At 42.6% G+C, this 22,562-nt stretch overlaps 1 protein-coding gene across 1 annotated transcript; it reads right to left on the bottom strand.

Moving 5' to 3' along the window:
- Nucleotides 1-568: 568 nt before the first annotated feature.
- On the bottom strand, nt 569-22,363 carry LOC144256657 (retinoic acid early transcript 1E-like). Its single transcript, XM_077802023.1, has 3 exons — nt 22,282-22,363; nt 8,190-8,453; nt 569-900 (listed from the first exon to the last, which is right to left on the bottom strand). Exons 1-3 carry the CDS (start codon nt 22,361-22,363, stop codon nt 569-571), a joined length of 678 nt encoding a protein of 225 aa, XP_077658149.1.
- Between the last annotated feature and the right edge of the window lie 199 nt (nt 22,364-22,562).

Here is a 22,562-nt window from a genome sequence, read left to right as displayed (position 1 = left end):
CCATTTTGGCATATTTATTGTACTTGTGACACTTCAGTGGTTGACACAACTGGTGGTGCTTAATTTTGTCTGAGGGGGTAGGGAAGGCTTCATAAGAAGTTAACACTGAAGCTGGCTGAAGGATAATTATAACATAGGGAGAAGAGCAGGCCTGAAAGCTTACAGAAGTATATATAACTTGGGAACTAGTTAGCAGACTATGAATGACTGGATCATTATTTAATGGAGAATGGGAGTTCCTACATAATGAAGGGCACTTAGGAGGTGAGATAGGAAAGAGAGACTGGTGATAAATCCATATGGCTATCTCTGACCATCCAGACAGGAAGCCCATCAAGAAATCAGTCAGTCATTCAGCCCAACAAATTTTCCATTACACACACACTAATATCCTACAGGTAAGCCATTAGGCATTTATTTATTTATTTTTAAATATTTTTAGCTATAGATTGACACAATACCTTTCCTTTATTTATTTATGTAGTGCTGAGGATTGAACCCAGTGCCCCACTCGTGCCAGGCCAGCACTCGACCACTGTGCTACAACTCCAGCCCTCAGAATAAGACCTTAAAAGAGAACTCCCACATCTTTCCCACTCTGCTGAGCTATATCATGACAACTCAGCTCCCTACCTGGCATTTCCTCCAAGTGATCTGAGAATTCCGTGAGCCATTGAGTGCAATCTCCCACGGAGACCTTCCTTAAATGTTCTCTCACTTCTTTGTCATTCTTCCACTTCTCTTTGATCCATCTGGCTCTAGGATTAATCACTGTCCACTCCATGTGCATCACATTTAAGCAGAAAGATGGCTGTCCATCAATGCTGAAATTCCAGAATGAACCAATGTGAGTTTTTCTTTCAAGGTGACAAGACATCTTGGCCTGCAGGGTGAGAGGACCTGCAATACACAACAAAACCATCATCTCCCATTCTTTTTTTTTTTTTTTTTTTCTTTCTTTTTTTTTTTTTTTTTTTTTATTGGTCGTTCATAACATTACATAGTTCTTAATACATCATATTACACGGTTTGATTCAAGTGGATTATGAACTCCCGCTTTTACCCCGTATACAAATTGCTGTATCACATCAGTTACCCTTCCATTGATTGACATATTGCCTTTCTAGTGTCTGATGTATTCTGCTGTCTGTCCTATTGTCTACTATCCCCCCTCCCCTCCCCTCCCCTCCCCTCCCCTTTTCTCTCTCTACCCCTTCTACTGTAAATCATGTCTTCCATTTGTATTCTCTTGACTTACCCCTCCTTACCTCTTATATGACATTTTGTATAACCCTGAGGATCGCCTTCCATTTCCATGCAATTTCCCTTCTCACTCCCTTTCCCTCCCATCTCTCATCCCTGTTTACTGTACATATTCTTCTCAAGCTCTTCGTCCCTACCCTGTCCTTGTTTACACCCCTTATATCAAAGGAGTCATTTGGTATTTGTTTTTTAAAGATTGACTAGCTTCACTTAGCATAATCTGCTCTAATGCCATCCATTTCCCTCCAAATTCTATAATTTTGTCATTTTTTAATGCAGAGTAATACTCCATAGTGTATAAATGCCACATTTTTTTTATCCATTCATCTATTGAAGGGCATCTAGGCTGGTTCCACAGTCTTGCTATCGTGAATTGAGCTGCTATGAACATCGATGTAGCAGTGTCCCTGTAGCATGCTCTTGTTAGGGCTTTAGGGAATAGACCGAGAAGGGGAATAGCTGGGTCAAATGGTGGTTCCATTCCCAGCTTTCCGAGAAATCTCCATACTGCTTTCCAAATTGGCTGCACCAATTTGCAGTCCCACCAGCAATGAACAAGAGTGCCCTTTTCCCCGCATCCTCTCCAGCACTTATTGTTGTTTGACTTCCGAATGGCTGCCAGTCTTACTGGAGTGAGATGGTATCTTAGGGTAGTTTTGATTTGCATTTCTCTGACTGCTAGCGATGGTGAGCATTTTTTCATGTACTTGTTGATTGATTGTATGTCCTCCTCTGAGAAGTGTCTGTTCAGGTCCTTGGCCCATTTATTGATTGGGTTATTTGTTATCTTATTGTCTAATTTTTTGAGTTCTTTGTATATTCTGGTTATTAGGGCTCTATCTGAAGTGTGTGGAGTAAAGATTTGTTCCCAGGATGTAGGCTCCCTATTTATCTCTCTTATTGTTTCTTTTGCTGAGAAAAAACTTTTTAGTTTGAGTAAGTCCCATTTGTTGATTCTATTTGTTAACTCTAGCGCTATGGGTGTCCTATTGAGGAATTTGGAGCCCGATCCCACAGCGTGTAGATCATAACCAACTTTTTCTTCTATCAGATGCCGTGTCTCTGATTTAATATCAAGCTCCTTGATCCATTTTGAGTTAACCTTTGTGCACGGCGAGAGATAGGGATTCAGATTCATTTTGGTGCAAATGGATTTCCAGTTTTCCCAGCACCATTTGTTGAAGATGCTATCCTTCCTCCATTGCATGCTTTTAGCCCCTTTATCAAAAATAAGATAGTTGTAGTTTTGTGGATTAGTTACTGTGTCCTCTATTCTGTACCATTGGTCCACCCGCCTGTTTTGGTACCAGTACCATGCTGTTTTTGTTACTATTGCTCTGTAGTATAGCTTGAAGTCTGGTATCGCTATACCGCCTGATTCACACTTCCTGCTTAGTATTGTTTTTGCTATTCTGGGTCTTTTATTATTCCATATGAATTTCATGATTCTTTTATCTATTTCTACAAGATATGCTGTTGGGATTTTGATTGGCATTGCATTGAACTTATAGAGAACTTTTGGTAATATCGCCATTTTGATGATGTTAGTTCTGCCTATCCATGAGCAGGGTATGTTTTTCCATCTTCTAAGGTCTTCTTCTATGTCTTTCTTTAGGGTTCTGTAATTTTCATTGTATAAATCTTTCACCTCTTTTGTTAGGTTGATTCCCAAGTATTTTATTTTTTGGGGGGATATTGTGAATGGAGTAGTTGTCCTCATTTCCGTTTCAGAGGATTTGTCGCTCATATACAGGAACGCCTTTGATTTATGCGTGTTGATCTTATATCCTGCCACTTTGCTGAATTCATTTATTAGCTCTAATAGCTTCTTTGTAGACTCTTTTGGGTCTGCTAGGTATAGAATCATATCATCTGCAAATAGTGATAATTTAAGTTCTTCTTTTCCTATTTTTATGCCTTTAATTTCTTTTGACTGTCTAATTGCTCTGGCCAGGGTTTCGAGGACTATGTTGAACAGAAGTGGTGAGAGAGGGCATCCCTGTCTTGTACCAGATCTTAGAGGGAATGCCTTCAATTTTTCTCCATTCAGAATGATGCTGGCCTGTGGCTTATCATAGATTGCTTTTACAATGTTGAGGTATGATCCTGTTATCCCTAATTTTTCTAGCGTTTTGAACATAAAGGGATGCTGTACTTTGTCGAATGCTTTTTCTGCATCTATTGAGATGATCATATGGTTCTTATTTTTAAGTCTATTGATGTGGTGAATAACATTTATTGATTTCCGTATATTAAACCAGCCTTGCATCCCAGGGATGAATCCTACTTGATCATGATGTATAATTTTTTTGATATGTATTTGAATCCGATTCGCCAGAATTTTATTGAGGATTTTTGCGTCAAGGTTCATTAGAGATATTGGTCTGTAGTTTTCCTTCTTTGATGTGTCTTTGTCTGGTTTCGGAATCAGGGTGATGTTGGCGTCGTAGAATGAATTTGGAAGTTCTCCCTCTTTTTCTATTTCCTGAAATAGCTTGAAAAGTATTGGTGTTAGTTCCTCTTTAAAGGTTTTGTAAAACTCTGCTGTATACCCATCCGGTCCTGGGCTTTTCTTAGTTGGTAGTCTTTTGATGGTTTCTTCTATTTCCTCTATTGTTATTGGTCTGTTTAGGTTGTCTATATCCTCCTGGCTCAATCTGGGCAGATCATAGGACTCAAGGAATTTATCTATGCCTTCACTATCTTCTATTTTATTGGAGTATAAGGATTCAAAGTAATTTCTGATTATCTTCTGTATTTCTGAAGTGTCTGTTGTGATATTGCCTTTTTCATCCCGTATGCTAGTAATTTGGGTTCTCTCTCTTCTTCTCTTCGTTAGCATGGCTAAGGGTCTGTCAATTTTATTTATTTTTTCAAAGAACCAGCTTTTAGTTTTGTCAATTTTTTCAATTGTTTCTTTTGTTTCAATTTCATTAATTTCAGCTCTGATTTTAATTATTTCTTGCCTTCTACTTCTTTTGCTGTTGTTTTGCTCTTCTTTTTCTAGGATTTTGAGATGAAGTATGAGATCATTTATTTGTTGGTTTTTTCTTTTTTTGAGGAATGAACTCCAAGCAATGAATTTTCCTCTTAGAACTGCTTTCAATGTGTCCCATAGATTCCGATATGTTGTGTCTGTGTTTTCATTTAACTCTAGGAATTTTTTAATTTCCTCCTTGATGTCTTCTAAAACCCATTGATCACTCAGCAACCTATTGTTCATTCTCCAGGTGATGCTTGCTTTTTCCTTTCTTCTTTTATCATTGATTTTCAGTTTCATTCCATTATGATCAGATAAGATGCATGGTATTATCTCTACCCCTTTGTATTGTCTAAGAGTTGCCCTGTGACATAGTATATGGTCTATTTTTGAGAAGGTTCCATGTGCTGCTGAGAAAAAAGTGTAGCTACTTGATGTTGGGTGGTATAGTCTATATATGTCAATTAAGTCTAGGTTGTTAATTGTGTTATTGAGTTCTATAGTTTCCTTATTTAACTTTTGTTTGGAAGATCTGTCCAGTGGTGAGAGAGGTGTGTTGAAGTCTCCCATGATTATTGTATGTTGGTCTATTAGACTCTTGAACTTGAGAAGAGTTTGCTTGATGAATACAGCTGCACCATTATTTGGGGCATATATATTTATGATTGTTATGTCTTGTTGGTGTATGGTTCCCTTGAGCAGTATGAAGTGTCCTTCTATATCCCTTTTGATTAGCTTTGGCTTGAAATCTATTTTATTAGATATGAGTATGGACACTCCTGCTTGTTTCCGCGGTCCATATGAGTGATATGATTTTTCCCAACCTTTCACCTTCAGTCTATGTATATCTTTTCCTATCAAATGCGTCTCCTGTAGACAGCATATTGTTGGGTCTTGTTTTTTGATCCATTCTACTAGCCTGTGTCTCTTAATTGGTGAGTTTAAGCCATTAACATTTAGGGTTATTATTGAGATATGGTTTGTTCTTCTATCCATATTTGTTTATTGATGTTACTAAACCTGATTTGTTATCCTCTATGACTACTTTCCCCCCTTTACTGTCCTACCTCCCATTGTTGGTTTTCAATGTTGTTTTCCATTTCCTCTTCCTGTAATGTTTTGCCAAGGATTTTTTGAAGAGATGGTTTTCTAGCTGCGAATTCTTTTAACTTTTGTTTATTGTGGAAGGTTTTAATTTCATCTTCTAACCTGAAGCTTAATTTCGCCGGATACACGATTCTTGGTTGGAGCCCATTGTCTTTCAGTGTTTGAAATATGTTATTCCAGGATCTTCTAGCTTTCAGAGTCTGTGTTGAGAGATCAGCTGTTATCCTGATTGGTTTACCCCTAAATGTAATCTGCTTTCTTTCTCTTGCAGCTTTTAAAATTCTCTCCTTATTCTGTATGTTGGACATCTTCATTATAATGTGTCTAGGTGTGGATCTCTTATGATTTTGCACATTCGGCGTCCTGTAGGCTTCTAGGATTTGGGATTCTGTCTCAATCTTCAATTCTGGGAAGTTTTCTCGTATTATTTCACTGAATAGACTGTTTATTCCTTTGGAATGGAGCTCTGTGCCTTCCTGTATCCCAATGACTCTTAAATTTGGTCTTTTGATATTGTCCCATAATTCTTGGATGTTCTGCTCATGGTTTCTTAGCAGACTTGCTGAGCTGTCTATGTTCTTTTCCAGTTGAAATACTTTGTCTTCATTGTCTGATGTTCTCTCTTCTAAGTGATCTACTCTGCTGGTAGTATTCTCAATTGAGTTTTTAAGTTGGTTTATTGTTTCCTGCATTTCTAGAATTTCAATTTGTTTGTTTTTTATTACCTCTATCTCCCTGTGAAATTGATCTTTGACTTCCTGGATTTGTTTGTCAATGTGATCTTTCATTGTCTGATTTTGCTGTCTCATGTCTTCCTTGAGACTCCAGATCATCTGAAGCATATATATCCTGAACTCTTTATCTGATATTCCATCTGTTGCAGCTATTACCTCTTCTAAAGTTGAGTTGACCTGCATTGCTTGTGGTCCTTTCTTTCCTTGTCTTTTCATACTGCCCGCGTTTCTTACTGCTTGGTGCAACTGTTGTGTTTTGAAATTTACCCCCTATTTATTTATGTTGCTCTTGTATACTTGAAAAGTCTCCCTTGCAGGTGCGGGCGGCGGCTGTGCCCCTACTCCAATTGGGGTGACTGTCTATCACGCTGGCGGCTCTCTGGGCCTGTTCCGGGAGTGGAAGGCGGCTCTGCTCTGTCCGTATTCCAATTGGGGTGTCGTGACTACAATGCTGGCAGATCACTGGGCCTCTTCCGGGCGTGGGCGGTGGGCTTGGCTGGTGGGATTCCACCTAATGGCAGTCCCTAACCTCCCTGCTTGCTAATTAATGGCTTCTCTGAGGCGCCACGCCTTCTGTAGCTGCGGGGCAGGCCGCGCGAATCAGTTGGCCTGGATCTCCGGGGTCCTGCTGCTGGCTGTTTTGATGCTACAAGCTGTTGGAGAGTGGTGGTGTATTCTTCAGCTTTCCCGGATGGTGGCCACTGACTGCCTGGATGGAGTGTCCGCTGTTTTGATGTTGCACTCTGAAGGAGAGTGGCGGTGTATCCTTCAGCTTTCCCGGATGGTGGCCGCTGACTGGCTCGGCGGAGTGTCCGCTGTGGGGGATGGGACTGTACCGCTTCCTTCCCCTTCTGAGAACCCGTGCTCGGCCCAAGGGTCCGTGTGGGCTTGGCTGGTGGGATTCCACCTAATGGCCTTCCCTAACCTCCCTGCTTGCCAATTAATGGCTTCACTGAGGCGCCACGCCTTCTGTAGCCGCAGGGCAGGCCACGCGAATCAGTTGGCCTGGCTCTCCGGGCCCTGTTGCAGGCTGCTGGGATCCCTGGCACTCTATCACTTTGATTCTTTCTGCTTGCCCCTCCCCCAGCGCTGGCTAGCCAGGTTTCCTTTTGGCTGCTACTGGGAGGAGGGGTTGGAGGTCAGGTGTCTCTGGTTTCCCCCTAGCCTGTATGGAGGCTCAGCTTGATACTCCCTCTCCCGGCAAGCCTAGGAGAGATTTTATGCGAATTCCCGCTGTCTGGGGGGTGAGCTGAATGACACCGACCTGTTTTGATGTCGCACTCTGAAGGAGAGTGGCGGTGTATCCTTCAGCTTTCCCGGATGGTGGCCGCTGACTGGCTCGGCGGAGTGTCCGCTGTGGGGGATGGGACTGTACCGCTTCCTTCCCCTTCTGAGAACCCGTGCTCGGCCCAAGGGTCCGTGTGGGCTTGGCTGGTGGGATTCCACCTAATGGCCTTCCCTAACCTCCCTGCTTGCCAATTAATGGCTTCACTGAGGCGCCACGCCTTCTGTAGCCGCAGGGCAGGCCACGCGAATCAGTTGGCCTGGCTCTCCGGGCCCTGCTGCAGGCTGCTGGGATCCCTGGCACTCTATCACTTTGATTTTTTCTGCTTGCCCCTCCCCCAGCGCTGGCTAGCCAGGTTTCCTTTTGGCTGCTACTGGGAGGAGGGGTTGGAGGTCAGGTGTCTCTGGTTTCCCCCTAGCCTGTATGGAGGCTCAGCTTGATACTCCCTCTCCCGGCACGCCTAGGAGAGATTTTATGCGAATTCCCGCTGTCTGGGGGGTGAGCTGAATGACACCGACCTGTTTTGATGTCGCACTCTGAAGGAGAGTGGCGGTGTATCCTTCAGCTTTCCCGGATGGTGGCCGCTGACTCTCCCATTCTTGATAGATCCATCACCTCCTAATAAGTTGAGCGTTTCTCTGCACATTTAGAGGCCTGTATTCTTTCTCCCAGGCCTGCCCTTTCTTCTCCATTAATTGCCACATCCCTCTAAGGCTGGGCCAATATTCAGCTCTTTTACACTCAGAGCCTCCTCCATATGTGCACTCCACCCCTTCCTCTCTCCTGCTGTCTCTGTCTCTTCACCCCATTCCATACTTACCTCTGGCCGTCTTTTGTTCCAAGTTTATGTCAAGCAGGATCGTCCTGAGATCTTGTCCCAGTTCTCTCAGCGTTTCAGTCAATTGTTTCCATGTTTTGGTGGCATTCACCTCCCTTCCCAGGTGACCCAAAGGTTTGATCTTGTTGCTCTCACTGTCATACTGAAGGAAAGTGGTCTTATCCACTGAGCCCTGCACTTCACACCAGGACTCTCCAGGTCTGGACTGAGATTTGACAGTGAAGTCGAGGCAAAGAGAGTGGGTACCTGTGAGAGAAACATGGAAGTGAGGTTCAGGACAGGGAGAAGAGGACCATTAGTTCCCATCCTTCTGTGACTCCCAGACTCCCTCTGAAGGGCCAGGCTGGCAGAGGGAGGACTCTTCATCCTAAACCTTCTCTATCTAGATCTTTTATTTGGTGTCACCTTTAACTGAGGTTGTAGGATGGTCTCATGCTATCAGGGACCCCTCACAGGCAGAATGTAACCAGGAGGATTAATCTGAAAGCACTTTCAGTGATCTCAACCAAGTTCTGGGCACAAAAAATACACGATGGTATCTGTCCTCCTGAAAATTAAAACCTAGCTGAACAGACAGTATTTCCAATAGAGTGGAAAAGGAGGCACCAGGGATCACAGGTCAATTCATCATGGTCTTGGTGTTCAGGCAGGTCATTATGGAGTAGATGCAGGAACATGGCAGCAGAGGGGAGCTGCCTCACAGGAGCACAGAACCTAGTCTGGTGTCCTAGGCTGGGGCCCTATGAGCTGATCATCAGATTCCAGGAAACCTCCCCAGCCTAATCATACTCTCTGCTCATTCTTCAGAAGAGATCTCCACTTGTTTGTACCAATAATGGAGCCCCAATCTCTCCTCCCTGTTCCCAACTAGTTCTTGCTAATAATCATGGACTAGAGTCTTCCAGGCTTCTACCAGCAGCATAGTAGTAGTAGCAAAAGAAGATATACAGGAAAATATACTGGAGACATTCTATTGAGAATAAATCACAGACTAACAAGCAAGAAGGAGTCAGACATATGCAAATATGCCTTTTCTCCTGTGGCATGGGCTGGCCCCAAATCTACAATGGTGGACTGAGAACCGGTCAGTTGATATTCAGTGAAGAAAAATGTTGTCAAAGACATGTTTAGCAGGTAATGCAACACAGAATTTCTTTTTAATAGAATGCTCAAACATAGAAAAGGAGATGTTAAAAAATGAAAATTCACTGTGAATACCCCGTCTCTGTAGGGGAAGCAGAGCTTGCTGGAGATTACTGAGCTCCTTCCTTCTGCCCTTCTTCTACCCAATTCTCCTCCTCCTTTTCCTGTCTCCTTGCCATCTGTTTCTTCCCATGTCTATATTTTCTCCCAGCCTTACTCTCCTCGATCACATTAAATCTAATCTTTTCAATTCTTTCCTCTTAATGATTGGGATCCATTTGCATTAAATACGTCACAATGAAAGATTCAATTAATACAGACACAAATCCTAATGCCCCGGAATTATTTTTCTTGTTGAGAGTAGAGGATGACAAAGATGATGACTTTGAGGTGGATAATGATGAAAATGAACACAAGTAATTCTTTAGAATGGTCACTTCAGGTGCTGGTGTAAAGGCAATGGATCATGAAGGCAGTCCCCTCAAGGCAATTGTGGCAGTTTTGAAAAATGTCTGTGCAGTAAATAATTTCCCTTGTGGACTTGAAAATGACACCACCTATGGTCTTGACATGAAGTGTGGCTCAGCTGGGCCCTGGAAGCAGTATAAGGGTTCAACAGAAAGCAGCAAAACTTGCTGCTGCTGAAGATGAAGATTTTGCTAATAAAGAACCTAAACAAAAGCTCTAGTGAGAAAATCTCTGAGACCCAGCAGCTGAAAATGCACAACAGTGACACAAGAACAGGAAAGATGCAAAGCCACCGACACCAAGATCAAGAGGTCAAGAATCCTCCTAAACACAGGGAAAAACTCCTGAAAAACCAAAGACCTACTTCTGTTGAAGACAGAAAAGCAAAAATGAAAGAAAATACCAAAAAGGTGCTTCTCTTCCCAAAGGGTAAGCCAAGTTCTTCAATTATGCGGAGAGATGTTTTGGGATGATTGATCTGGAGGTAATTCAAGATCTCTGGCACTGGAGGAAGCTTCTTTAAGAAAACAGTTTACCAGTTTGTCAACATTTTCTGTCTTAAATTTAAGAGACATATGATCTAGTAAAATTGAATCAGGAGGGTACAGAAAATTTGAACAGATCAATTTAGGAACCAAATTCCTCAAGAAGACTCCTAAAGCACAGGAAGTAAAATCAAGAATCACTAAAAGGGATGGTATCAAACTAATAAGCTTCTTCTTAACAAAGGAAACAATCAAGTATGTGAAGAAAGAGCCTAAAAAATTGGAGAAAATCTTTGCTGCCTGCTTCTCAGATAGAGCATCTACTCTAGGATATGCAAAGAGCTCACAAAACTTAACACCAAAAAACTAAATATCCTAAGCAAAATGGGCAAAGGACCTGAACAGACACTTCATAGAAGAAGCAATACAAATGGTCAAAACCTATATGCAAATTGGTGCAACCACTTTGGAAAGCAGGGTGGAGATTCCTCAGAAAACTTGGAATGGAACCACCAATTGACCCCTCTATCCCACTCCTCGGTCTATACCCAAAAGACTAAAAGCAGCATACTACAGTGCCGTACTCATGTTCTTTTGCTCAAAATGTACCCTTTCTGTCTATTGGTGTGTGCCACCATGCCTGGCTTTATCTGACTTTCATATGGAGAAAGGTAATTGCTCAGTTTTCAGAGAGGAAACATCCCATCCTGCTGACTCACTCACTGGGTATCACAGAGGAATACGGGTCCACAAAGGTCCTGCATGTGAAGGCTCCTAGTGCTGGCAGCATTGCTGTCCCCAGCTGCACACACAGAGACCTCTGGAGTGAATACAGCCCTGATGCAGGCAGCTTTGCCCTAGCCAATCCAGTGGGGAAGGTGGGTGAGATTCTGTCTGCCTCATGCAAATCTAGTTTGGCTTCTTTGGCTGAAGCTAAGAAGCACCCTCATGGCAGCCATGACTACCCCATAACTGGTGGATCCAAAGTTAGAAGTTCTGGAAGGAAGCATCTCCATTTCAAGTACCTGAGCAAGGAAGAATTGTTGACTTTTGTTTTTGTTTTGTTCTGTGTTCTTTTGCTTTTAAAGAGAGAGAGAGAGAGAGAGAGAGAGAGAGAGAGAGAGAGAGTTTTAAAATATTTATTCTTTAGTTTTCAGCAGACACAACATCTTTATTTGTATGTGGTGCTGAGGATTGAACCCAGTGTCACCCTCATGCCATGTGAGCATGCTACCGCTTGAGCCACATCCCCAGCCCATCTCTTGTTTTTACTCATTATTTTTTCATACATTTATCTAGTTTTATTTATTTTAAAATTTTAATTAGTTTTTTCTCTTTTTTTGAATCCCCCTTTCTCCTTTCTTCTTCTCTCCTCTTCTCTGAACTTTTATATTTTCTTTTTTTGCTATAGGGAGGATTGAACCAGTCCATTGAGCAGGAATGCAATAATCCAGGCTAAAGAGGAAGCAGGCATAGATCAGTGTTGAGAGCCATGCAGGTCAGAATGATGCCTGGCATTTGCCAGAGGGAATGTTTGAAAGGTGATGTCAGCAAACCATTGAGATGATGATTGGAGTTAAGCTATATATAATTGCTGTGATGCTGGATTGATTATATTGTATATTTGACCTTTACTGTTGGGCAATGGGGTGGCTCTTGCTGCCTGGGGCGCCTGCTGATTTGGAGTTCTAGCAGGGATTCCTGGAGGATTCCCATTGGTTGGGGAAGTTCCGGTCCGGTTGGTGTGGTGTGTGCCTGGAAGAGCCGAGTGGGTTACTTTCGGGAGAGGTTCCTGGGAAGCATGTGTGGAGTGTGCTGGTGGAGTTTGGAAATAAAGTTTGTTCCTGCTTGAGTGGCTCGTGATTTGTGCCCAGCAAGACTGCGGCAGATCAGGGTTGAGTAAGAAATGAGAGATATAGTAAAATAATGAATATTTTATTTCTAATCCAAATGAATAGTAGGAAAGATATGTAGTTAATATAGGATTTTTAATAATCTTCTTTCTTTCCTTCCTTCCTTCTTTCTCTTTATTTTTTCTTTCTTCCCTTCTCCCCTTTAAACGATTATATTTTTCTATTAATTTGAGTCTCGTGGACATTTAACTTTGTAGTGTATTTTCTATTATCTCTGCCTCTTTCTTCTCCACAGGTATTTGTGCTGTATTTTTAGTACGTTTTACACACACACATACACACACACAATGTGGTTTGCTTTTAATTGTTGTTTTTACTGGTGGTTATTCTCTCCCCTCAAAGTGGTGCTGAATTGAATGAAGCACTCTGAATGCATTGGGTGTGTGTGCTCTGCTGCTGTGCTATACCCTCAACCTATTTGAGAGAATTTGTACCTTATATACCATCCATGACCTAATTCTGCTCAAACTTTGGTAGATATCTCACCCTAAAGAAGAGGGGACAATAGGAGAGACAAAAAGCTCCTAGCTGATGACTCGACCCCAAGTAGGCACAGGTAGGTGGTGGAGGCATGAGGACCAACGACGGACATTCACCCCTTAGCAACACCAGAGAGAAATAACAATGTAGTGGCCATGCCATCTGTGAGGGTCCCTGGCAGAGGTTGCTCTCAAACTTTTTCAGAAGGCACAGTGCTGACAAGTCTGGAGGAGTGCCCTAGAGAGCACACCTCATATACCCTCCTACCTGAAGTAGCAGAGGGATCCCACACATGTGATTTATACAGCAAAAGTGGGTCTCTCAGGTTCTGACATGGTACTCAGAGAATCAAACCCTTCCAAACACAGCCTAAGAAAACACAAGGAATTAACAATGCAGATTCCGTTTGGAATTAACTCAAGACTACATGGAAAACAAATATCTAAGAGCACATCATCAAAAGAAAGCTGCTCAATAAGAAGACCCCCACATAAAAGTGGAAGAGAGAGCCATCCTAACAGATGTACACAGCTCAACATAGAAAAACAGGCAATGCCAAAAAACAAGAGTGCTCGCTCATATGCACAAATGCCCGAGTGATCAAATTCAAAGACATTGAAGTGGATGAAATGGGGACAAAGAATTAGAAAGATTGTTAAAAAGGCAATAACTTCAAAGGAGATACAAATAAATAGCTGAATGAATTAAGGAAAACGATGAAGAATAGGAAAGAGCATTTCAATAAAAATACGGAAATTCTGAAAAAGAACCAGGCAGAAATCTTGAAAATGGAAAAAGTAACATAAAGCAATTTTTCAATTAAAAAGCTCAATGAGTCAAACTAAAAACTCAGTTGAGCTGGGCACAGTGGTGCCTGTAAACCCAGGAGGTAGGGAGGCTGAGATAGGAGGATTGTGAGTCCAAAGCCATCAATAAGAGGCACTAAGCTACTCAGTGAACCTTGTCTCTAAATAAAATACAAAAATGGGCACGAATGTGGCTTAATGATCAAGTGCCCCAAAGTTCAATCCCTGGTACCAAATAACAGTGACAAGAAAACCACTTCAGTTGAATGCCTCAGCAAGAGACTAGATCAAGAAGAAGAAAGAATATTAGGGTTTGAAGACAAGGTCTATGAAATTAACACATTCAAATCATAAGAACAAAAAATAAATAGGAAATGATTTAGCCAGCTTGTTTGCTGCTGTGACTAAAGGACTTAACCAGCACAGTTGTAGAGGAGGAAGAGTTTATTTAAGGGCTCGTGGTTTCAGAGGTCTCAATCCACAGATAGGAGGCTCCATTTTGGGGGGCTCAAGGTGAGGCTGAATATCATGGCAGAAGAGTGTGGCAGAGGGAAGCAGGGAGTGAGGTCTCCACTTACTAGATATGAATATATACCCAAAGCCACACCCCAATTCCCACGTCCTCCGGCCACAGCCTACCACCTCAGTTACCACTCAGTTAATCCCTCTTAGGGACTAAATCACTGATTGGGTTAAGACTCTCACAATCCAATCATTTCTCCTCTGAACCTTCTTGCACTGTCTCACACATGAGTTTTTGGGGGACACCTCACATGCAAACGATAACAAGAAGAGAATGTATAAGATCTCTGGGACAACAGTAAAAGACCCAGCATTTGAATCATAGGTTTAAAAGAGGGATTCAAGCTACAGACTAATGGCATGAGAAAACCTTTCTGTGAAATAACATAAAATTTCTCAAATCTTGTGACTGATGTGGACATCCAGGTACTGGAGGCATTTGAAGCTCAAATACACACCGCCTGGGAAGAATCTCTCCATGATGTATTATAGTTAAATTGTAGAAAGCACAAAACAAAGAGACAATGTTAACAGCTGCAAGAGGGAAGTGCCAAGTCACTTACAAAGGCAAAGCTAGGAGAATAACAGCAGATTTCTCAGAAGAAACTCTAAAGGCCAAGAAGGCATGGAACGATATATTTCAAACCCTGGAAGAAAATAACTGCCAACCTGAATTACGATATCTGGAAAAGTTATCTTTCATAATTAAAGGCAAAATAAAGCCTTGCAAGGTAAGTCTACATTAGAAGATTTATGAGCACTAAACTAGGATTGCAGAAGGTAGTCAGAGGAATTCTACACCCAAATGAAGAAGGATTTGAGCAACATACACTGTCCTTTGCTGGACACCATAGGAAGTACTATTTCAAAGTTTCTATTCATTTATTTTTTTTCCAGTTTCAACATTTAGATTATGCAACATTTCTTTGGATTATCTTATTTTTACACTCTGTTTCAGCAGTTGCAGCGATAAAACTTAAATACTGATATAAAAATGTGTGTGAAATGGGAAATGAAGATGTCAGTGTACAATCTGATTCCTGGTTGGGGAAATTGTATGGTGCCCAACAGATGCACATGTCTTCTTAGTAAATTTACTTATTTAAAAAAAAATAAACATATTGGTTTTTCTTTCAACTTGGGTATATGATTTTCTTAATTGACTCTCATATTGCTACAGCATAAATATTTATTATTTAGCCCTAACTACCTCATATACAGAATTTCTAGATATTTCTTTTATTTTAGAGGTGCATTGACAAATTTACTATGGCACAAAGGGTTCCATAAACTGGAGGCATCTGTCCTGGGGATTGTGAAAGGCCCCAGTTCTGTTCTCCAGTCTTGCACAGGCTAAAGGTTAGACTAACTGCTACCTGTTATTTCACACATATGCAACCCCAGCATCTGCCCACATATCTGTTCTTTCTTTAAACCACCCCTGCTGATTGACTCCCAACCTGACCCTCCCCAAATCCAGGCTGATTAGGGAAGTCTCCAGCTTTCTCTCCAACAAAATTATCCTGACCTTGTGGCTGTATTTGATATAGTCTGGGCCTCCCCATGCCTTTGTGTCACCCCTAATCTGTCATTAATCATGTCAGGGAGCCATGCTGTCATTTTCAAAGAGAAGGACAAGGTTTCCATCCAGCCAGCCATGGACCAATCAGCACAGCTGTTCCAGTCTGGACTGAGTCATGTTGAGGCTGTACTAAAGACAGTGAGCATATAGGAGTCGGTCAGGGGAGGCTGGATGGGGAGAAAAGAACCCTTTAGCCCCCTGCCCCTGTGACTCCAGAAGGAACCCATTAGGGTTGGCTGGTAGAGCAGGAGCCTCATTCTCAAGCTCTACATTTTGGACAACCATTTGGCAAAAACATGTTTTGGAGAGCTGTTACAAAGAGCAAAAACCTGGACTGGGTATGGGGCATGCTGCCGAAGAACAAGCATCTCTCCTCCAGGTACCTATTGTACTCTACCTGAACACAAAGTTAACTTTCAGCAGACAAGGAACAGCCAAAGCATCCTGGGCAATGTGGTAAGTGAACAGTAGGCTCAGGTGGTCAGAGGGCTCCTGAAGGAGAAGGTGGAAATTGGCAATGAGTAGGACACAGGGAAGTAAGATTGTAGGGAGATTCTAGAACCAAGGCTCTATTTCCAGAATATCCAGAGAGTGAGAGAGTTTCTGGGAAAGGAGTCCAACCTTGAGTGATAGGAGACAAGATTCAGCTCATGGTCTGCAGGATTATTGGCAGAGGAACAGGGTATAAGAGAGACAAAAGTCAGAACACAATTTTTTTTTTTTTTTTTTTTTTTTTAGTTCACAGGCAGTAAAAATAGCAAGCTGGATTTGTCCCCTGGCAAAAACTTCATTCTACCTCGACTGGCCAGTGGAGGACATGTAGCACATATCACCAAACTGAGGGAATTAAAAAAGTATCAAATTTAGCTATTTTTTAATGCAGAGCATCATAATAAAAAAATTTAGGAAGAAGTTTTGTCAATTGCAGAATACACATCAGTTTTGTGTATTGTTTCTCAGTTTTACTATAGTTGTCCCTGAAAATATTGTTAGTGTTTCAGATATCTAAAATTTTTGGTTTTGATTTTTTTGAACTGGATATTGAACCACTGAGTCACATCCCCAGCTTTTTAAAAACATTTTATTTAGAGTCAGGGTCTCCCTGAGCTGCCTGGGACTTTGCTAAATTGCTGAGGCTGGCTTTGAACTCCCAATCTTCCTGCCTCAGCCTCCCAAGCTGCTGGGATTACAGGCATGTGCCACTGTGCCCTGCTGAGTCGAAAGCCTTCATCTGAGATGAAGGCCTCTTCCTCATGTTTTCTGGAAAGTTGAATGTCTCCCTTCACTATCTGATTTCTGCGCTGTATCCATATTGTTCTGGTCTCCTCTGGCTCCAAATTCCTGCTTCCACCGAACACTAGTTTTTCCCCTTGTTTCACTGTCCTCGCCTCTCCATTTTCTATAATCCAGAAACCCAAGTAGAACCCTGGGGATCTCTTTAATTTGGCTTTGTCATGTAGTCACTATACAACACAATAAGAGAAAACATGAAGCTATCCTGAAGATTTTAGTGTACACACACACACAATACAAACCATAAACAATATTCATTTGGCATGGAAATCTCCCACATTTCCACAAATGAGGAGAAAAATTCTATCAGAATCTGATCGATTCTCATTCTCATCCCTGCACCCACCCTAGTTCATCCACCAACTTTTACCTGATGCCTGTTACTACAGCAACCTCCTAGGTGGTCTCTCACTTAATTGGACTGTGACCTTTATTTTAAGAAGCAGAGTCAGGGCAAGCTTCTTTGAGATATTTGCATACCATCTGATATTCACAAATATAAAGCTGGCCCTTTTACAATGTTCAATTCAGTATGTTCTTGGGTATATTCACAGAGTTGTGCATCTGGTTTTGCTACCTAATTCGACAACATTTTTATCATTACAAGAAACTGAGGCCAAATCTCTAATGGAACTCACATCTTCACCCCCTCCCTGTAGCACCTGACAACCAGTAATCTACTTTGTCTCAATGCTTTTGTCTATTCTAGACATTTCATATAAATGGAATCATACAGTAAGTTGGTTTTGTGATTGACTTCCTTCACTTAGTGAAACTGTGACTTTCATTTGTATTTTCCAAATACTAATGATATTAAACATCTTTTCATGTGAATATTAATGACTAATGTATCCTCTTTGGAGAAATGTCTAGATCTTTTGTGTATTGGGTAATTTATCTTGTTGATTTTTAAAAGACTTCATATGTGTTCTGGATACAAGTTTCTCAGCAGATCTATGATTTAATAAAGAATAATAAAATTATGGAATTTAAAATAAAGAATTATGAAATTATGGCATTTGCCTGTAAATGGATGAAAAATGGAGAATATCCTGCTAAGTGAAGATTCAGAGAGACAAGGGTCAAATGTTTTCCCTCATATGTGGAAGATAGAGAGAAATAAGCAAAAAGAGGTGGTGAGGAGGATCAGGTATCAAAACAATACAGGAAAGATCAGTGGAGTAGAAGGAGATAGGGAGGGAGGGGGGACAGGAAAGGGAGGAAATTCAGAATTAAGTTAACACAATCATGTTATATGCATGTATAAATGTAACACAGGGAACTTCTCTTTTATGTGTTTGGAAAACATCAACCATGGATGGTAAATGGGTGAGTATGGGGAGGTTCAATGGAGTGGGAGTGGGGGAAGAGGGGAAAATAGGGACCGAATTGGAGTGGGTCAGATTCCCTGCATATGTGATTGTGTTGGGATGAATCCAGCTACCATGTATAACTAAAATGTCCTAAGAAAAATAAAAAAGAAAAGATTTTGAAATTTACAGAGATATGTAAGTTTAACCTGCTTTAAACATTATATAAAGTCTGCTCTCAAGGTCACCAGCATTGTTTATAAGTTCATTGGTGATGATTGCTAAAGGCTGTGGTCTATGGTAGAAGCTGGATTTCAGAACTGGGGTCCCAGTAGTAAAGGAGAATAAAAATGCTGATAACATAGACTCCAAATAGGCAATGAACAGGTGGAAGAAAAGTGTGTGCAATGGTGCAGACAGTGAAAATGGAGGAAGTCAGCCAGGGACCGGACACTCAGGGAGCTGAACCCGGGGTTGAGAGATCACAGGGAACCTCATGGCAAAGTACCTGGGCAGGCAACTCAGATTCTGCCTGATTTCAAGAGGTGAAGCAAACCCAAGGATGGATAATCAGGCAGCTGAGTGTTGATATCCACCCAAAGTCTGGTTATTGGCTCAGTTTCCAGACCTGGGCCATGTCTCAGAGCCTGAACTCATTCCTGGGAGGAGCGGCCTGGCTCCTATCAGGAGGGACCCTTCAGCCCCAAAGCCAGTTCAGTGTCCCTTTTCAGCCTGTCCCACAAAGCCATATGCCCATTCACATGGGACTCTGGAGAGAGAGAGAGAGAGAGAGAGAGAGAGAGAGCGAGCATTCATTCACCCTGGAGACAGTGTGAGCTGACCTCATGTCCAGGCATCTGAAGCATCACCATGGCCCCATGGTACTGACAAAGGTGCCTGTGGGGCCAGGAAAGAATGAACCTGTCCCAGGTTCTGCTCATAGGGGTCATTTCAAATTCCCTGAATTTGTAATAGAAATGAACAATCATGGGCTTGGTGGGTCACATGTGGAGTTAGAGCTACCCTAGTAGGGAAGGCCAAGGAATCTTCTGACACTGTCTCCCCCATTTCCCAGATACTATATTTAAATAATATCTCATCCTAGAGAACTCATGGAGATTTGCACCAATCTAAAACCTTGAAAGACACATGTAGTTCAGTTTTATCCTTTCAATGTTATTTCCAGCCCAGACCCTGGAATTTTCTGTAAAGGGCTTACTATTACGTATTTTAGGCTTTGCAGTCCTTGTTACAACCACTCAACTCTGCTCTTGTAGCTCAAAAGCAGCCATACTAACATACATTCCTACCAATCTTGTATATGTTTTCTTTTCCCCTCTCCTGCCCCTGTACATCCTCACTGGCTTTAATTGTGATTTTGTACTTGATGCTTGCCATTCTAGTTGGAGATAAAATCATTGTGTAGTTTTTCATATATTTCCTGCTCATCTGTGCTTTTTTTTTTTTTTTGAGAAACATATTTATTTCATTTGCCCATTTATCGGCTGGGTTATTTGGAAGTCATGTATTTCATGTATTTGGGAAATTAGGAATGAAACTACCATATGATCCAGTTATCCCATTCTTTGGTATTTATCCAAAAGAATTAAGAGAGTATATAATAGAGATAAAGGAATATCTATGTTTATAGCAGCACAATTGACCATAGCCAAATCAGTGACCCAGCCTAATTTTCTGTCAAGAGACAAATGGGTAAAGTAAATGTATATATACACCATGGACTTTTAATCAGCCCTAAGGAAGAACAAAATCATATTGTTTGAGAAAAATGGATGGAACTGAAGAGGACCATGTTAAGTGAAATAAACCAGACTCAGAAAGTTAGGGTTCATACATATGTAGAGACCAAAGAGAAAAAAGGAAACAACAACAACAACAACAACAACAACAAATATCATGAAAATAGAAAGGAGACCAAATAGGATGAAGGGTTGGGAGGAAGGGAGGAAAGGAGGAAAGGAGGAAAGAGATCCTACTCAGGATTGCTTTATCTATTCTGGTTCTTTTACTCTTCCAGATGAATGTTATGTCTGTCCCCCAACCCAGTTTTATGAAGGTTGTCATTCATATTTCAATGGGGGATTTCATCAAGTGTAGATCCCTTTTGCAAAATTGGCCATTTTGACAATATTAGTTCTGCCTATTCATCTTCTAAGGTCTTCCATCAAAACCCTGGGTCTGGTGTATGCAGCCTACCACTGAGCTACATCCCTGTTCCTATTATGTATAATTACAGTGCACTAATTAAAAAAAAATATGGGTTTGGGATACAGCTTACTCAGTAGCATGCTTGCTTCATATGTACAAGGCCCTGGGTTCAATCCCCAGCAACACACACAAACACACTATTTAAAGAAAATTCTATTTTTTCACATTACTCTTGTTATTTGTCAAAAATACAAATGCATCTCAGATGTACTTTATGACAAATGAATAATTCTCTAGTAGAAGAATTTGCCATACTTTAGTTAATTATTTTCTTACTGATTGGAATAGGAATATTTCAAATGTAAGAAATCCTTTTGTGATATTTATCATTTTAATTTAATTCCTATTTTTATTGGTGCATTATAGTTGTACATAATGGTCGCATTTGTTGTTACATATTTGTAAACACACAATATAGCAACAGAATTTGGCCAATATAATTCCGGTGTATTTCCATTTTCTCTCCTCTTCTTCATCCCAGGAGCAATGCAGGATCCTGGCAGCTGTCAGAGCCCAGGTCCGAGGCCCCGTCCCCAGCAGCACCCAATTCCTGCATCTGGCTGTAGCTCCCTCTATTTATCACCATCCTCCCTCCCCGCCTGCCACAGCACAAGCCCTCCTGCTGCCTGGGCCCTGGTGTCCCAGCGGAATTATTGTTCAGATCACTGCGGTGGCGGAATCTCCACTTCCTGCATGGAGATGGCACTGGGGACCTATTCCCACTGATCTCCCTTTGATTTTCATGAGACACCTCCCCCCACCTTTCTTTCCCTTGAAAAGAAAATTCTAAAAAGTAGATATCCCATGAACTTGGAAGGGACTGGGCCTGCCACTGTGACTCAGGACGACTTGTGATAGAGACTTCTGTGCTGGGCAAAGGGGCCTCCAGGAGTTCAGGGCAATTCCTCCCTGGAAACGCACAACACCTCTCCTGGTGTCCAGAAGTGAATGCCACCCGCAGCGGGAAAACGCACACCCTTTCACAGTGGCTCTTTCGTGCTCCTGGGCCTCTAGAGATGCTCTAGCCCCACTCCCTCTCCAAGGAGTGAAGACAGAAGTGGCATCAGGGACCTGTACCAAGCCTTCTTGCTCTCTTCTGCCATCTCGTTCCCTCCCATCCTCCCGTCTTTATCCTTTCCTCTCTCTTTGGCTCCCTGGTCTAACTCGGTCTGTGGCTCCCTCCGCAGGTGCAGGGACAAGCACCTGAAGCAGGACACGCATCTGAGGGGCAGAGCCCGCAGGGGAGGTCCGGGGACTTAGAAGGGGACAGAGGAGTCCCTGTAAGTTCGATTCCTCAACTCACCTGCTGGCGCCCTCCAAAGAAAGTAAGGCGGGAGCAGAGCCTGAACGCCAAGAATGAGAGTAGCTCAGACTACACCTACCCTCCTTAAGAAGCCCAGGAGCAGGGCAGGGCCCCAGCAGCTGCCTGAGCCTTTTAAATCCGAGGCCCCGCCCCCAGCAGCGCCCAATTCCCGCGTTTGGCTGTAGCTCCACCTATTCGTCACCATCCTCCCTCTGCCGCCCTCGAAAGCGCACGCCCTCCTGCTGCCCGGGGCCCGATGTCCCAGCGGAATCATCGGAACATCGTTCAGATTACGATGGTGGCACTGGGGACCTACACTAAGCCATCTCGCTCTCTTCTGCCATCTCGCTCCCTCGCATCCTCCTGCCCTTACTTTTTTGTCTCTTTTCCGCTCCCTGGCCTACCTCGGGCCCGCCGCTCCCACCGCAGCTCCAAGATCTAGAACCTGCTGCGATGAAGTGGGACCCAGAGCCCGCAGGAGAAGCCTGGGGAATAAGGTGGGGACGGCGGTGTCCCCACAAGTTCGATCCCGCAACTCACCGTCTGGCGCTGCCCAAAGAAAGTCAGGCTGGAGTAGAGCCTCGATGATAAGAATCAGAGTAGCGCAGACTACTCCTGCCATGGTCAAGGAGCTCTTGATCGCTGTGGGACCTTTGCCGCCCTGAGAGCTTTTAAAGTCCCAGGGCCCGCCCCCCAGCAATGCCCGCCTCCTGCGTTGGGACGTACTAACCTCCGCCTACCCTTCTTCCCCTCCCCCCTCCCTCCAGCGGCCCAGGACACAGTAATGTTTCAGAATCGCTGCTGTGGATGTATCTGGTGCA

Source organism: Urocitellus parryii, chromosome 8 (assembly GCF_045843805.1).
Source record: "Urocitellus parryii isolate mUroPar1 chromosome 8, mUroPar1.hap1, whole genome shotgun sequence".
NCBI lineage: Eukaryota > Metazoa > Chordata > Mammalia > Rodentia > Sciuridae > Urocitellus > Urocitellus parryii.
This window is presented reverse-complemented; position numbering and strand designations above follow the sequence as displayed.